Source organism: Vicugna pacos, chromosome 10 (assembly GCF_048564905.1).
Source record: "Vicugna pacos chromosome 10, VicPac4, whole genome shotgun sequence".
Taxonomy (NCBI): Eukaryota; Metazoa; Chordata; class Mammalia; order Artiodactyla; family Camelidae; genus Vicugna; species Vicugna pacos.
The window spans coordinates 52,660,457-52,679,120 of record NC_132996.1 but is presented as its reverse complement, the minus strand read 5'-3'; the positions used below and the strand labels follow the sequence as shown (position 1 = coordinate 52,679,120).

Genomic DNA, 18,664 nt, shown 5'->3' with positions numbered 1-18,664 from the left:
CTGCAGTGGAGTTCAGGACTTCCAAACTGAATACAGAATTCAGTTTGGAGCTTCTGATTAGCAGAAAGTAAGGTATTTCAGACACATAGTCTCATTTTTTTGTTTCTGTTGTTGGGAGATGTGTCTGTGACAAACGGCACAGGCACATAATGTGCCAATGTCATTTACAATGCCAGGCAGGGTTTTTTCCCTGTAACTACTAAGTCTTAAGTTCTTTTATTCCCCTTACAAAGAGCATAATGGGAAGAGACCTGAGTCTTAGGGTCTGAAGAATTGGGTTCCTGTCTAGTCTTGTCATTTCCAAGCTGTGTGACCTTGGACAAATCGCATCACTTTCTGGGCCTCCATTTTCTCCTTTATAAAATCAAAGAGTTTGTCTGATGTTTCTCAAGCAGAGCATTAATGGTATTTGGGGAGGAGGGGGGCACGATTCTTTGCAAGGCTGCATCTCACGATGAAGGGTGTTAAACTTCCCTGACCCCATCCATTCAGTGCCAATCATGTCTCCACTCCTTGCCCCATCATTTTGAAACTTACCATCAGTGTTTCGAAGTGCCCTCCCCTCTCCCTTGCAGTTCTCCAGGGTAACTCTTCTGGCTCCAAATGCTCCTTGCCACTGGCCATATTGCCTTCCTCCTTAATAATTTCTGCCTCCACAGAACCCTGATCACACTCATTTCTACTTTTCAGATCTCTTCTTGGGGGATACAAAAATCTTACAGAATTAACTTAATTTTACTACCAGATTGGGAGCTAAAGGGTTGACCAAGCAGAGAACAGTGCCGCTAAGGCACTTCCCCTCACTCTGACGCCGCCCCTGAACTGGCAGAGCCCATGCGGACCTCAGTCGTACGGCCACCGCTGCAGCCACGGGTGTCACTCTGCCTATCACACTGTCAGACTGCGTGGGGAGCCAGGGCCCAGACAACCACTGGTCCAGTTCCACCTGGGGTATTGCAATGCTTCGGGTTCAATCCAGCTGAATAATTTTAATAATTCATGGTGTGGTTCTGATTCAAAATACTCTTAACGAACAACAATAAGGAACAGTGATGGAAACAAACAAACAAAAAAACCCCACAACAGCAGAAGCAAGATTAGTTCAGAACCTAGCAAATTAGTGGAGTTCCTTCCAGTTTTTGTTTCACATTTCAGTTCACATCCCAGTTTTAAATATAGCATGTATTAAATATGACGTGAAGTCATATTTTAACGCCCTCGGTGAGATTTTTGCAATTCTAATAGAAAACATGCCATAAATTAGTCTGAGGGGACTAGTCTTTTCCAAACATCTCAAAATGTGCTTGCCCAGAAAGGATGATCAGTCACTCCAGAGATTTATTTTCTCCCTTTTCTCCCAGGTTAGAGCTCACAACTTTCGCTCCAGAAGATTACTCTTGCAATCAGAAGGCAAGTCTTTGTTCTTCCTGATAAATCATCCAAGTAATTTCTTCCAGACTAATCAAGATTTACACGTGGCTTTTCAACTGGTGTCGGTCCTTAGAAATGGAGAGAAGCCCATACTGCAGGGGGCCTGCTTATTCAGTGATGCACCCGTAGCACCTAACACTCAATAAGACCTGCTGAATAAATGAAGGTTAATATGAAATCTCCTCTGTTATTTACCAATAAGACAGCTCCCCAAAGACATAACCAAGGAAGTTATTACTGAGACACTTCAGACAACAGAACCCCCTCCTGAGACCCCCGCCCCCATCCCTGCCTCCTTAGTAGAGGGTCTGCTCCACCCCACCTGTATCTGAATGTTTACAGTCTGGAACATTTCAGAGCTATTTCCACTCCCGTGTGCCAGGAAGCAAGACGCCAGATGAAGCCAAGCCCGGGGCCTGGCTCCTTGCTGGTAGGCAGGAAGGAGAAAACCTTGTTAGCTGTCAGAGACGGAGTACCCTGGAGAGCTCACCTGATGCTTTTACACTTAGTGTTTCTCCAAAGACGGAAAGGTAGCTATGGTGGTGGCTGGCTGCAGAGATGAACGCCGACCCCAGGGCAATGCAACCCGCACTCAGGAGTCCCTGCCCTGAGCTACCAGCTCTGCAGCCGTCTCTCACTTCTTCCAGCCAGACTGCAGGCAGGCCCTGTCATCTTGCTGTTGAAGAGGCTCAGAGCGGTTAAGGAACTTGCTCAAAGTCACAGAGCAGCTAACTGGTAAAGTTGCCGCCAGACCCTAGGCAAAGTCTGGGATCTGAACCTGTCGTATCATGAACGTGGCTGATACTGTTGTAAGGTGATGGGGAGGTCTTGGAAATGTAGGTCTTGGATCCTAAATTTATAGCCAAAGCCTGATCGATTTTTTTTTTTAAACTTTCTCCTGTCGAATGTTCTCCTTGTATCCTCCACTCCTACACAGAGCTGGTAGAGAAAGTAAAGGGCCTCCTGCCCCTGCCCACCCAGGTTTCTATCTCAGGTTGAGGGGTGGTGGGTCAGGGACAGCTTCCGTCAGAAGCACCTTAAGCAGCCTCCACGAATGTGGCTGATGTGACTGTGGGGTGACCAGGGGCAGCTCTGTGTGACTGAGACACGACACAGCAGAGTCTGGGGGTCGGAAGCCTTTTCTGTTTACATCTGCAACACCATCTCTGCAAGAGCTCAGGAACACAAGGGCCACGTGAAAGCCGTCTGGGGAAATGAGGGGCCAGTGACGGGTGCGGCCAACCCGCTTCTTTACTTCCGGGTGCAGATTAATGGCACAGGGAGACGCCTTGTGATTGACTGAGGTTCCAATTAGCTACAACCGTGTAACAAATCACCCCCAAATGTAATGGCTTAAAATGGTGACATTTTATTACCTCTCACGGTTTCTGTGGCTCAGGAACTCAGGAAAGAAGTGGTACTTCTGGCTCGGGATCTCACACACTGTTGTCATCAGACAGTGGCCGAAGCAGCCAAGGGCCCCTGCAAGGTCTCTCTCTAGAGAGAGACTAGTTCGGGCTTCCTTACAACATGGCGGCCTCAGGGCAGCTGATTTACATGGTGTCTGAAGCTTTCCAAGGGCCAGGAGGAAGCTGCATAGTTTTTTATATCCTAGCCATAAAGGTCCTGTATCACCACTTCTCTCGTACTCTATTGATCAAAACTGTCACCAAAGCTGGCCGGTTTCCAGGGACAGGGACACAGGTTCCACTTTCTGATGGACAGATGCCAAAGAACTTGTGGACGCACTTTAACACCGTCACACTCAGGCTGGGAGAAAGAGAGAAGTAACTGCATTGTGGACGGCACGGGGATGTGGACTCGGAGGAGGGAGGCACCAGACACTTTCCCCGGATACTCATTTCCAGAAGCGAAGCAGACCGGCAGGATCTGGTAGACCAAAAGAGTCTGAGGGAAAATCTATAAAAGGTTCTGAGCCACGTGGGAAAGACTGCCTAACAAGGCAGCTAATGGGGACAAAGCGTCTGTCCTTGGAGATTTCCTCCAGATGCAAACTGACCCACCTCTGAGGCCCACTGACTTCTGTGAAAAAATCAAAATCAAAGTCATGTTCTTGCCATCTAAAGAATAACCATCACTATGATCACACTCCAAAATCAAGGTAAAAGCTTGGCTCTCAAAGGGTCACAACAGGCTTACAATAAATGAGACCATGAAGGAAGAGAGAGGGGCGTGAAGCACCCCCTTCAACTAGACACCCGGGGATGCAGAGGGGCTGCCCCCACTGGGTGTGCCCCTCGCTTTTCCCTGCTGGCCCTGCAGAACATCCCAGCTCAGACCTGTTTCGTGGGAGAGCCCAAGGAGGCAGAGCACACACACAGTGTTCTCTCTCAGGCTGTGGGAATTAATGCTATGCAGATAAAAGTCTGTGGTCTGGTGGTGGTCAGTGCAAAAAATGTACGGGACATGCTGCTGGCATAAACCAACCTTTGAACTAGCAGTTCAGTTTAAAAGAGACTGAGGCAGAGACTATGGCCAATTATTCCCCAGTATTTATCCATTTTCCCTCTCTGCCTTTTCAGAATATTCACCCCTGAGTTTTAGCTGGGCAGATAAGTGTCCATAATGATAAAGAACACCTTTCTCAGCCTCTCTTGCAGGTAGCTATGGTCAAGTGACTAAGTGTAGGGCACTGGATTAGGAATAGAAGTGATATGTGCACTTTCAAGTCATTTTTTTAAAGATGAAGTGGTTCATCCTGGTTTCCTCGCCTTTCCTCCTTCCTAATGTCAGGGAAATAGTGACCACTGGAGCAGCCTCGGGGGCTCTGAGAAGGGAAGAGCTCCCTGTTGGCTCAGACTGCCCATCTCTGGGATGTTATATGTGAGAGTCTTATTTAAGGCACTTTTTTACGCTATAACCTCTATCTTACTTTAGCCACTGCATGATGGGGGTCTCTTTGTTAGAGCAGCTCAGCCTGTTTCCTAACTAATACATAGTCACTGGACCATCTCAGATCTTTTAAACTAAACCTAATGTTAGAGTCAGAAAAGAAACACTAGATACTAGATGGTAAAGATCCCCCCGAATTTGCTCACATCTGGTTTTCCCTACCTTTCCCATCCTCCCCGTCCCTCCTAATTGTCTGAAGTACATAAGTTTTCTATGATTCCATGAGTGACTGACACTGACCATTCTCAGTAAATTATCACTTGCAACCCACTCAAGCCAGTTCAAATGAAGGGAAAGGTTTGCTCTAGAGCACAGAGGCCTCACTGAAAGACAGAGACAGTGGGTCTCCTGGGAGCTACAGCGGACTTGGGAAGCCAAGCAAATACTCTCTCCATCTCTCCTGGGGAGCTGCCACCTCTGGCCTCTTAGCTGTCTCCTCTAGGCAGACCAGCACCCTGTACTATAAATTCTGCCCTTCCCAACTGTGGCTTCCATGTGGCTGTGTCCTATTTCTACACAATGTTTGCTTAGCCTACTAAGGCTGATTCAACCCTGAGTGTCTGACTTTAAGAGAGTCTTTCTGACTCATTGCTGGCCAGCCCATGAACTGACTGACTGGTCGTGGGTCAGGTGTCCAAGCCTAGTTGGGTCAAATGGCTGAGGTGGTTAGGAACTGTCTTGGAAATTAGAGGGCTAATCCTTCCAAAGGTCATAAGTGGAGTATATGGTCTGGAAGGCGCTGAGGGCAGGGCAGCTGATACAACAAACCTACTATACCTTGGCACCCAGAATATATGGAGCATAATGTGCACATACTTTCAAAGGCCAGGGCTTAATGTGACATTTCTCAAGTCAGCAGTGTTGATCAAAGGAGTGGTGATGTATTCCTGCTCTTCCTCTCCAACTGAAAAATAAGCTACTAGAGAATAGAGCAGCTCCTAGAAATTCTCTTGATTTCTCATAGCATCTGGCAGTGTGCTCTGCAGAAGGTGACCTTTAATAAAAGCTGACCTACCGAAGCAAACGAGCAATGCACACATCACAGACGGCATGAGATCTCAAGGAAGAGAGCTCATGGAAGGGGAATGTGTTAAGTGTCATTCTGTGGCATTCCAGAACCATCAATTAACCAGATTGAAACAAGGTGGGAGCCAGAGAGGTGTTGGAAGTATTTGGGGGATGTGGCAAGATTTTTGCAACATGAGAACACATTTTCACCTTTCACAGGTCACAGGTAGCCAAACTGGGACCAAAAAAAGAAAACATAATTACTGGATTGCATAACCCAAGGGAGAGTTTTCAAGCCACAGTCAAGGGTAGGGGACTAGGAACAGCCAGCCTGTGGCCATCCAACCTCTCAAACTATTGTCATCCTGGAGAAGTCACAGTATCTATTATTCTGCAATCTCATTTACAGTAGCCCCAAGTCTCAATTCGATTTCCCCTGCCGGTGGGACAGCAAAGCTCTGTAAGACCCATGGAGAATCAGAAGTTCTACTGCCGGCAACGATAACCCACACCTTTACCAGGATGGAGCATCTCATTTCTCCTGATTTTCCTCCTCTGGCTCCACCTTCCAAATGAAGCACTACGGGGGTGGGCTTCCACAAGCCCACCTCCACCCACCTGGCAGCTTCACGACCCCATGCACCACCCCCCAACACACACATGCACACTTTGCTTCAGCCATTTAGAATCTGTGGCTCTGACTATGCCATTCCCTCTGGCTAGATGGCCAGCCTCGTGTTTGTTTTAGGGTCCATTTTTACTTGTCATTAACAACTGGGCAGAGATTTCATTTCTCTGAAGTCTTGCCATATTCACCTAGGAAAAACAGTCACTCCTCACAGTCCCAGTCCTGTCCCCGTGTCCCCCACAGCAGGCTGCTCCTTACTGTATGACAGCAGATTACACTTCGAGGTGATTATCCATAGGGCATTAGTGCTCCCTTGCAGACCGTGAGCAACTTTGACCTGATCTAGATTTGCGTTTCTCCCAGAATCTGGGTTGGGGCGGGTGGGACAGTTGCAGGCACTTGTAAATGGTCTGTGTTTGAAGGAAAATGAAGGAATCACGACAGTAAAAGGGTGCTGGGTGGGGAGCTGAGGTCACAAGCCGCCCACGGACAGGAAAACGCTCCTGCATCACTGGGCAGCACAACATGACTTGTCCCGGGACTCAGAAAACTCGCAGAGTCGCAGGAAGCTCCATACTTGGTCCCCCTGCCCTGAAACTTGGTCCATCTGTCTCCGGAAGAGGCACATTCTGCCAGGTGTCCAGGCAGGATCTACCACTGCCAGGGAGATGGAGAGATCGATGGAGGCAGAAGCCAGAGACGGGGATGTGCACAGGGAATGGCGGAGGCTACAGAAACAGCTCTGAAGATGACCACGCGGCTACAAGATCAGGAGGTAATTACCGTCCCGGGTAGAGAATCATTCTGACTTACTTCTAAATGAGGGCCGTTTCTGAAATCCTCCAACTCCTACTGCAGTGGATAAAGAAAAGGAGGCTTTTGTGATGCAAACACTCAGTTACCGAGAAGAGAGCCCCACAGGCACAGAAAGGCACAATCAGCCTCTCCTGGCCTCCTTCTGGTTCCGCCAACGATTCTGCCAACGAAGTCAGCATTTCCGCCTCTCCCGGCTCAGCTGGGCTTTCAAACTCTCAAATTAAAAGTGGAAAAAGGCTTTCGCCTTCTTCCTGTTAATCATACCTCCAGCAGTTTATTCTACGTAAAGCCAAATGGACTATTTCAGGGTGACCATTCTTTCCCAGGGCCACTCTAATGATGCTCATGGCATCGCTTGGTGGCACGAGTTTTGTGGTAAATAATACTGACTGCCCATCAAATTCCAGGTCATGACATTTGGGGTTGGATCCCCTAATCCCTGACTGCTCTTTTGTTTTTGGGGTTTTTGTTTTAATATATTTTTATTGAAGTATAGTCAGTTTACAATGTGTCAATTTCTGGTGCACAACATAATGCTTCAGTCATAAAGGAACATACATATACTTATTTTCCTATTCTTTTTCACCATAAGCTACTTAAAGATATTGTATATAGTTCCCTGTGCTACATAGTATGAACTTGTTTATCTATTTTATTTATATTAGTTAGTATTGGCAAATCTCAAACTCCCAATTTATCCCTTCCCCAACTGGTAACCATAAATTTGTTTTCTATGTCTGTGAGTCTGTTTCTGTTTTGTAAATAAGTTCGTTTGTCTTTTTTTTTTTTAGATTCCACATATGAGTGATATCATATGGTATTTGTCTTTCTCTTTCTGGCTTACTTCACTTAGAATGACATTCTCCAGGTCCATCCATGTTGCTGCAAGTGGCATTATTGTTTTGATGGCTGAGTAGTATTCCATTGTGTAAATATAGCACAACTTCTTTATCCAGTCATCTGTCAATGGACACTTAGGCTGTTTCCATGCCTTGCCTATTGTAAATGGTGCTGCTGTGAACACTCGGGTGCAGGTGTCTTTGTTGTTGTTGTTGTTTTTCCTTTTTCCAAATATCTATAAAGCTCTTCTCTATTCAAAAACAAAACTCAGCTCAGGTCCTGGCACATGGGGACACCCATTACCGCCCTCGACAGATGTGCCGTAAGGACTCCCCTCTTAGTCTCTATCTCTCCCTCTCTGGCACACACACACACACATGCACGCATGTGCACAATTCTACAGGAGAAAGAGGACAAAGCCATCACTGTTAGCTTCTGGTGAGGTGCCAAACTTCACGGCCAGCTTTCCAAATTCTCCTCCAGTGTTATCACCAGGATACAGCCAGCAAGATAAAGAACCTGCAACCCAATTGCCAAAATACTCAATTAACTATCCTGGCACTGGTGGCGTCTTCAGACAAGGTTGCCTTCTCAGCACTCCTCCCGAGGCGGGAAGGTGGGCAGGCATCATTAATCTTTCTTACTGAAAGGAAAACTTGAGCACAAAGAGAGAAAAATGTGCCAGCCTTCATATACCACCCTCCCCTCGCCCCTCAGCTCACAGGACCAAGGCTGGACCGACCACCTGGGCTTCTGGGTCCCGGTCTAGTGATACCAGGCGGCAGCATCTCGGGGGATGGAGATCATTAGCTTGTACGTCGGAGGACTGAGTGCCCATCCGGGCTTCATGGCTTACTCACTGTGTGGACATGGCACAACGATGCAACCTCTCTGTTCCTTGGGTCCTTCATCTAGAAAATGGGGGTCATTTTCTGTGAAAGGATCCTCCCCTCACGGGGATTTTGGGAGGACTGAGCAGGGAAATGTAAGTAAAATGCTTGGAAGTGTTCCTGACATTTAGCTAGTGCTTAATGTGATGGCGACTCTGATAAACACCCTGTTTGATCTCCTTCCAAAGGTTTGACCCCTCAGCATCCCCTGAGTCTGCATACGCTCTCTGTGACTAGGACAATCAGAACTGGGGCCCACGTCACAGGCAGTCATGGTACTAGTTCTCCATTATTGCATAATGAATTCCTCCAAAACCTACAGACTTAAAAAAAAACCAAACACTGATTATCTCACAGCTTCTGCGGGTCAGAAATCCAGGAGTGGTTCAGCTCTGGCTCATGCCTCTTCCAAGCACAATCGAGGTGTCTACGGGGGCGGCAGATAGCTCAAGGCTGGACTGAGGGAGAGGCCACTTACGAGCTCACTCATGTGGCTACCGGCAGTCCCAGTTCCTCGCCACGTGGGCCGCCGGCTGCCATCCGAGTGGGCAGGAGAGAATAAGCAAGCAGGTGCGGAGTTCTTTGTGATCTCACCTTGGAACTGACATCCCATCCCTTCTGCTGCTGTTTTCTTTGTTAAAAGCGAGCCATGGTTTGTACACCGAGGTTCCCAGCAGCATTGCTCACAACAGCCAAAACGTGGAAACAACTCAAGTGTCTACCAACCGATGAACAGGTAAACTACACGTGCCACGGATGTACGATGGAGTATTATTCAACCTTAAAGAAAAAGGAAGGAAATTCTGACACAAGCTACGACATGGATGAGCCAGTTCCCAAAACACAAATACCGTGTGATTCCACTTACGTGAGGCATCTAGAATAGTCTAATTCATAGAAACAAAGTGGAATGGCTGCTGCCAGAGGTTGGGAGGAGGAGTGGGGATGGGGGATTGTTTAATGGGTGCAGAGCTTTAGTTTTGCAAGATGAAAACGTTCTGGAGATTGATTGCACAACGAGGTGAATGCATTTAACACCATTGAATCATATACATAAAAATAGTGAAGATGGTGAAAATTTATGTTATGTATAGTTCACCACAATTGGGGGGGGCAAAAACGAGTCACAGGGTTTAGTTCACAGGCAAAGGAATGAGATTATACCAGGGCATGAACCCCAGGAGCTGGGGACTCTTGAAGGCTGCCTGCCACACTCAGTTAGCCAAAGCTGGAAAGAATCTATCTGTTCAATTAGGACTGAATCCAACATACTGAAGGCCACCCTGAGTGCTGGCTATACCCAACACTGGCCGGGCAGCACCTGCCACCCCTCAGATGCGCCCTCCCAGGGAAGTTTCCTGAGCAACAGAAAGCCACATGCAAAGCTGGCTCCGAATTCACTGCTCGTGGAATTATCTGGTAACAGGTCAGGCTTCCAATCAACAAAGCCCCAGTTAAAATTCGATGCCACCGTAGTGTTCTTTGGTCTCTAAGACACCCCATCTGGAATCGAAAGGTATGGTAACGGCTGAACTTCTGTGGTCCTGCTCCTGCCTCCAAGTCCAGGCGGAGTTTGTTGTTGCTTTTCAAGGCCAAGGGTAAGGTAGGGAACTGAATAGGGGACTAGGTGGGAGAGGCATCCATAAAGCCGGGGTCTCTCAGTGCAGACACCCCTTTTTCATACCCTCATCCAATGAGAAGAAAAGTATTTCAAGCACCCCATTTCCTGCCTTGGGGCCAGTTTTCTCCACCCCAACAAAAGAAACATTAAAAAATATAATTTCCTTTTCCCACATCAGTTGAAAGCAAAGATGCATTTTTCAAGGGCTGGAAGGCCAGCAGAAGCAGATAGGATGTATTTTGACCAAATGAGCTCATGCACAGATGCTGCTCAGCACGGTATTCAGGGAGTGGTGGGGCTCAATAAATGTTCGCTATTATTAAGATGACAGTAGGTCAAACTCTATGTGGTATAAGGCGATATGCTGTCTAGTCAAGATGCCTCTGAAATTCCTCAGGAAGACACCATGGTCTCTCAAAAGACCAGTACAAGTCATGTTCTCCCCCAGCACTGGCACACCAGGGCTCCTTTAAGCACCAAAATTAGCCATCGGTCTGCACTTTAGAAGCTACAGGATAGAGAAAAGCATACTCAACAATACTAGACTCACACTCGGAGCAAAAAGACGTTGACATCATTAAGAGAGGTACAGAACTGCAGACCGGCCAAGAAGACGGCGGTCCAGATTCCCATCTCAGGCTCACCGAGGGAATGACAGAATCATCTGCCCTATTTAAACAATAATAATAACACCACTTATGATTATTTTAATAGATCATGGATACATGAACCCACATAACGTAAGCACATAATACAGTATAATACTGCATAAGGTACAAATTAAACACAGCTTAATAACAGTACCTTACAAGGAAATCTTTTCTAGTCTTCAGCACTTACTGAATCTACTAGGCTACTAGGCACTGTGCCCCCAGGTAGGATCTACGGGATTCAAGGGGGAAAAAAGACATGCTCCCTGTTCTTGGGCAGCTAATGGAGATGCCTTTCCACGTTGGGCATCCTTGCTCAGGGGCTGTCATACTGACGGTAACCGACAGCTGTTACCCACGCACTGATGGGACTAGTTTTCTGAGCGAATGTGCAAACAGAGCTTATTTCTAAAAGGAGGTCGTTTGCATATGGAAGGCACAAAGCTGAGATTCTAAGGAAGGTTGCTCCAAGTAAGACTGAGCTCCAAGTAAGACTGTGCCAAGAGCTGGGCAACGTGTGTAGGTGTCCATCACCAACTCTTCCTACACCTCATGTTTGTAATATGAGAGCACGATATACACAGAGAAAAAGGAGCTGGGCTGAGAAATACTAACTTCAACCAGCCTGCAGAGGGACAGTTCTTAAAGACACGCAAAAATCTGCTTCAGCCAAACGTTGGGATAGGCATGCGGGGGGTAGGGGGGTGCTATCAAAACCATCAGGACAGATTCCCTAACTTCCTGGTTTCAGACTTGAAAGTCCTTTTCCTGAACATCTCAGGGCACCATTAGTCTAGGTTATGTAAACATATAAGAAACTATATAAGAAATAATATTTACAGGAAATTTTTCTCCATCCCTCCCATCTAAGCTAATATTTACTTGACTTTGTGGCTGTTTTTCTCTTATCACTGCCAATGGCTTATGGCAGAGGAGGCGTCCTGCCATGTGCTTTGGTTTATAAGAAATCAACTTTATATCGAGGCTAGAAACCCCTTGCTTATCAATCAGAAGTTTAGAGAGCCCCAGGCAAATGGCCAAGATTAGAAACCTATGTAAAGGGACTGGGTGACAGTGATTTGCAGATTTTCACATGCACTCAATTCACCTGGAGGGTTTGTTAAAACACAGATTTCTGGACCCACCTTCAGGGCTGATTCAGTGGGTATGGGTGCAGCCTGAGCTTCGCATTTCCAGAGAGTTCCCATGTGATGCTGATGCTGCTGGTTTGGGGATTAAACTTTGAGAACCACTGGTGAGGACAAGGCACAAGGAGGGGACTTTCCAGGCAAGGACAATCAGAGGCTGACTCTACCCAAGACTCACCTCCCAGAGCTGCTCTCTGTACACATTTTGGCAAAGTTCATGCTGAAACACATTTTGTCTTTTCTTGTCTGTGGACCTCAGGCACATGGATTTGGGTTGATCATAATCTTTAATTGTGGCCCACTCTCACCAGCGGTCTACGCATGGCCCATTTGTTCATTCATTCGCTTTTAATAACATAATAAGCACCAAACAAAATAAAAGCCAGAACCTTGAAAGGAACCTGCATCTAACTTCATGGAAGATTATCCCATCAATCCTACTTCCCAGCCTATGAATTAACCAGAGAACCATCTTTCTCCTGCTTTTCTCTTTTACAGTATCATTCAATCTATAAATTGTGGTACAGTCGTACAGTGGAATACTGAATAATGGTCAAAGCAAACGAACTCTACCAACACTCAATAATGTGGGTGGATCACAGCAACGAAATATTAAGTGAGAAAAGTAAATATTGCATATGGATGGTACCAGTTGACAACACTACAAATGCATACTTTTTAGGATGCCTTAACATTGACATGCACTTTAAAATCTTTCTATTTTTCTTCTAATCACTGAATAAATACATATATATTTACTGGAAAAGAGTCAACAAGTAAAGAAATGTACCCAGTTTTAACCCCCGTGTCCTTCTGAGTTCCCTAAAAAGATCATCTTCCCCTCCCTCAAATGCATCCTTCAGCCCCCACCCCACAGCACCAAGGCTGAGAGCGCTGAGGGGAGGAGGCAATCCACACAAGAGGAAAGAGAGGTGCCAACAAACACCCAGGGGAAAACGCTAACTCTGCTCGTCATCAGAGAATCGCAAACGGAAGCATTTGGGGAGCTATAATTCCGTGACTACTAACTTAGCAAAAATGGGAAGAAGGGAACAGCAGGGACTGGCTGGGCTCTTCCTGTACATCTGACACGCGCAGACGATGCCAGCAGCAGCGCAAAGTGAAAAGAAACAGTCTTCCAACAGCTAGACGGCGAGGTGTAGTCACGCACGGAACAGGTGTCCCACTCTGCGGAATTCATCCCTGAAGAAGTCATTCAATGGGAAGAAACAACCTAGGTGGCCCCCAACAATGCAACACTTTAGAAGATCGCTGGAGAGCACCATGACAGTGTAGAATGCAGTTGGGCAAATGGCAGTTTTGAAGAGAAAATGTATATTTGACATTTAATGCATGAGAAATACAAAACACAAAATGGTAGGTGTGTGATGGTTAAAGCCACGTGTATGAGGGCTGCAAGGGAAAGGGCAGAAACCGGCATGGCTGCTGTTCTCTTCCGTGTTTCGGTGGCGCGGGTTGTTAGTTACTTTCTTAGAGCTTGGGGGCTCCTACCTTGAGAACTTTCACAGCTTTCCTCGTCGCTGTTGTCCTGACAGTTGTTCTGCCCATCGCAGATGAAGCTCTTGTCAATGCAGAGGCCGTTCTTGCAGTGGTAGCGGGCGGTGGAGCAAAGCAGAGGGTTTGCTGCTGTGAAGGGAAAACAGAGCAGATCACCAGGGAGGTGAGCGAGTCCCCCTCGGGATCCCGCCAGAACCTTCTCCAGCCAGGGGTATGTCCTGCCTAGGAAGCAGTGATCTCATCTTCTAGGACGGGTGACTCCAAGCTCATCCTGGGAGACTGGCCAGGCAATGAATGACCTGGATCAGACAGGACTTACTCAGCCCCGCTCTAAAAGTTCCTTCTCCCAAGTCGCAAGGCTGGTGCCCTGTAACCCTACCAACATGGCCACAGGGCCATGCCTCACCCCTACTGGTCCACCTCCAGGCAGGCCAGGTGGGCAAAACCTGAATCTCCCAGGAGACTCAAGAGTGGAATTGTTGGTACCATGAGAGACATACACACGAAGAAGAATAAAACCAGAGCAGGAGGTGAGCTGGGGATCCACGAACCTCTGCCACTGAGGGAGTGGTGGCATGACCAAATCCATGAGCTACATCGGATTCTTCTGGTTCCCTAACTAGGGAACAGCCTCGTAGGTCCTCATGTATCTTTACGGCTCACCAAGGGGAGCTCAGTGGTTTACATCCCTATTTTGCAATCAAAGAAGCCCATTAACCTACTGGGTCAGCCTGAGAGGCTGCCTGTTCCAGGCACTTTCAGGAACCTTAAAAAAATGACAGAAATGGTCTCTTCCCTTAAGGAAGAAGGTGGCAACCGGCCAGCATGAGGTCAACACAAAACTACTTAACAACATAGAAGCAAATCTCTACAGAAAATCACCATTTCTATGGTGCAATTTACCTTGCTTCCCAACTCCTTGCAGTGCAATTCAAGCAAGGTCCAGGGCTCTATTTTCAATAAATGAAGCAGCAAAGTAGAAATCACTGAAGTTCCAGTACCGCCACTGATCGGCTGTGTGATCTTGGGCCACTTACTCTACCTCTCTGAGCCTTGGTTCCTTTATCTGTGTACAGAACTGGCTACATGATTTGTGGGGCCCAGGGCAAACTGAAAAGTGAGGTCAACTGTTCAGAAATTATTTAAAAATTCAAGGAGATAAGTGCTTGGCATAAAACCAAGTGTGGTGTGCTTCTAAGGTAAGCACAGATCCTGTGCTGGTCATGGGTCCGTGAAGCTGGCCCTGCTGCTTACAGTGTTAATTTGAGCATCAAATGAGATGATATGAGAGAAAACGTACAGAGCAGAGTCTGACACAAAGCACAGGCTCAGGAAATGTTAGATGTGCTCCCCGAGTTATGTCTGCTTGGGTCCCTGAGAGTGTGGGCCTCCCTGAAAGAGTAATGTGGTGATACTGAAGAGGGGTTGTCATGGGATCTCGGGATATGAACTGAGACGGCACCTGCATTATACATGGTACAAAGAGCACCAGACCAGGATGCCAGGCCCAGCCCTGAAGGCTGCTATTGGATCAGGGACAGGTCAGCACCTATGTCTCTGGGTGGTCCTCACCAGCAAGATGGCAGCTGTAATCTATCTTCCTTGTGTGCTTCACAGAACCATTGTCAAGATGCACAGAGATCACAGCTGCAGACTGCAAACTTCACAGGGCCCAGTAACCTCGAAGGACTGCAGATTTAATTTTTTAACTATTCAACTCAGAAAGTTTGATTTGAAAGATCAGAGGAGGGATGGGAAAGCCAGCCCTGTTAGTTTCGAAGATGATGGAATGGTGTAAAGGCCAGCAAAAGTAGTCTGGCCCCAAAATGGAAGTTTCAATTATTTAAATCGCTGTGGGCCAAAGAACGGTTCCACTTGATCAGGCTGAAACCAAGGTCTGACTTCAGCCAAAACCAAAATGGGGAAACCCAAAACCACAAGTCACATCTGGTTTCTGTCCAAAAGAGCCCTCCCAACCTGTCAGCATCCCACCATGGTGTCCTCTGGCTTCCCTGGGGACCTGTGGGTCACGTCTACGCAGCCAAAGTGCCAGTGACAATCAGCTCACTCAACGGGACAGCCTCGGAAAGGCACTGGAATTGCTCTGAGATGAGGCTGTTGCAAACTCATGTGAACATTCCCTCCGCCCAAACTGCCCCAGCAAGGAAGGCTTGCAGACACCGCTGGCATCTACTTCTGTTCAGCCTTGCACCCTTTCAACCTCAAAGACTTTCCCAGGGAAAAGAAGTCATAGTCATAAGTGCATGTGTGCGTGTGTGCGTGTGCATACACGCACCATATATATGTGTATACATGTACGTATGTGTGCATCCACATCACACACATCTTCAAGATGAACCGACTACACCTTAATATGCAGCTCTACTGAGAAACAATCCAGTCGGACTGAAAACCAGTTTCAGTGCACAGAATGAGTGCGTATACTTGGTTTGAATGCATATAATGCAAAGAACTAGTACCAGATATAGAAGGAACTCTCACAACTCAAAAGGAAGAAGACAAACAACTCAACAGGAAAGTGGGCAAAGGATACGGCCAGGCAATTCTATCAGAGCAACTGCAAACGGTCAATAACAACGTGAAAAAATGCTGACCGTCGCCAGTAATAAAGCAGCACTTTAAGCACATCAGACTTGCACAACTTCAGGTCTTAAAATGCCAGGTTGCTGGCCAGGATGGGGAGGGAGAGGAAGTCTCACAGACCACCAGTGGGAGTGCAAACTGGTAGATCTACCTTAGAGACTAATTTAGTAATACCTGGTGACGTTAAGGTGCACATGCCCCACGGCCCAGTGATTTTACTTCCAGCTACACACTCCAGGGAGAATCCTGAACAAACAAAAACGTTTCCTGAAGCTCTGTTCGGAAAATAAAAATATTAGAATTGACCCAAATGTTCACCCCCAGGAGGAGAGATATCACATGCCACATTGTTACATCAGAACTCGACAGCAAGGGAGGCTAACTTTTCTGTAGAGGGCCAGATAGTAAATATTCTAGGCTTTGCTCACCTTCAGGTCTTGATCTCTGTCTTAGCTACTCAACTTTGCCACTGCAGTGCAAAGCAGCCATAGAAAATGTATAAACGAAGGGCAGGGCTGTGTTCCAATAAAATTTGATGTACAGGCAGTAAATACGTTTAAAGTAAGTAACTTTAAAAACGGGTCATGGGCCAATTTGGCCCAGGGGCCATCGTTTGCCAACCTTTGCTGAGCAGCAGTGAAAAATGAATGAACCAGAGCCAAGATGGATAAATCTCACAAATATAATAGTGGGGGAAAAGTTACAGAAGGTCTATGCAAGTTATAGAAGATACAGAAGCTATGAAAGAATAAGTATAGCGTTGTGCCACTTAGATGAAGTTTCCTATGCAAAAGAATGCTACCTAGTATTGAAGGGGGCAACAATATATACAGAAAAAATTGAAATTTGCATTGGAAGCAACAACCCTAAGTCCAGGACAGAAGGGAGAGGATAAGATCAGAGAGGGGTATACTGCAGACTTGTAATGCTATTTGGTAATATTTTATTATTTTAAAAATCTGAAGCAAATAAGGCAATATGGTAGTAAGATTAAGTATAGTCAGTTGCAACGTGTCAATTTCTGGTGTTCAACATAATGTCCCAGTCATGCACATATATATATATATACATATATTCATTTTCATATTCTTTTTCATTAAAGGTTATTATAAGATGTTGAATATAGTTCCCTGTGCTATACAGAAGAAATGTGGGTTTTTAAAATCTATTATTTTACATATCGTGGTTAACCTCTGCAAATCTCAAAACTCCCAAATTTATCCCTTCCCACCCCTCTTTCCCCCAAGATCTTTTTCATGGAGATATAACTGACAAAAACATTGTATTAGTTCCAGGTGTACAACAGAACAATTTGATATGCGTATGTATTGTGGAAATGATCACCGCAGTAAGTCTAGTTAACACCCGTCAACATACATGGTTACAAAATCTTTTTTGTGATGGGGACTTGGAGGATCTATTCTCTCAGCAACTTTCAAATACACAACACAGTATTATTTGCCATAGTTAGAATATTCTAATGTATTAGTAATAGTATAATATAGTATGATTAACTATGGTTCATACAGTTATAATGATATAAAAATAGTAATAGATAATATAATTTTTAAAACAGAGTTCTGGGAACCGAAGTGATCATTCAATTTTATTATTCCTTTTCAGTATGTTTGAAAGACTCCACTACAAGTGTTTAAGAGTCTAGTTGGGCAGAAATGTTTCAGTGATCACTCGTTTTCCTTCTCCTTTACTCGTTTCCCACAAAATTCTCTCTGGCCCGCAAGCCCCTGTCTACAGGGTCTTTCACGCTTAGGTGTCCAGTTGCCCAGAGGACACAGCTACACAGGGGTAAACACCCACACCTAGGGTTCCTCCTGGTCAACAGTTCCTCATCAAACACCCTCTCCCCCTACCACCCAATGCAGGGCAGAGAAACAGAGGCAGAGGATGCTAGAGGAACGCTCTGGGGAGTAAGCCAGAAAAAGGCCTCCAAACCATCCATCAAAACACAGCCCACTGTTCATGCCCTTCAAGTGCTAGAGGCACCCTCACAGGACCCTCAAGCCTTCCCTCCACCAGGCCGACTGATTCTCCATTTATGCAAATTCAACAAGGTTTGTGTTCTGGTTCCCAAGGACACAGAGAGGATGCTGCTGCCCCCCACCCCGCAAACTGCCAGCAAGAAATAAAAACTGACAATCATGAGAGGAGATCAAAAAGCTATAAAAAGCCAACTTAAGAATCCCCAAAGCAGAGCAGCCTAAGACAGTTTCCAAAGAGACCAGAAAGTTCTAAAAGGGGCCAAGGCAACCCTGCATTATAGCCCAGTCTAAAAACTAACGTTCCTAAGAACAGCCCTGCAATGTCACCAACAGAGACAGACGTAGACACTGATGAAGCCAAGAGGCAATCCAATCCGCAGATCCCCGTCAGCCACGGACACATGTTCCGTTATCAGGCAGACCCGCTTACCCAGAGTAGAATCTCCCTCAAGGCCCCAGACAGCTGAAGTCTCACTACATTTCTTCCATTTACCAGGCTTAGCCGAATTTCAGAACCAGGGTCCATGGGGCTACGGTGAACCCGCTGTATGGGCTTTGGGGGCCAGGGGGCGGGTCTCAGCGGTTCCTGTGATCCCC

General features: G+C 46.5%; 1 protein-coding gene across 3 annotated transcripts in view; it reads right to left on the bottom strand.

The window, feature by feature from the left end:
• The window catches only part of LDLRAD3 (low density lipoprotein receptor class A domain containing 3), a 226,021-nt gene that overhangs the window by 94,163 nt on the left and 113,194 nt on the right, over positions 1-18,664 (bottom strand). For 2 of the 3 annotated variants that reach the window (XM_072969791.1, XM_072969793.1), the window contains exon 4: positions 13,458-13,592. In XM_072969791.1, the coding sequence (XP_072825892.1) occupies positions 13,458-13,592 (135 nt within the window). The remainder of the gene's footprint in view (positions 1-13,457; positions 13,593-18,664) is intronic. The other variant, XM_072969792.1, reaches the window with a different exon arrangement.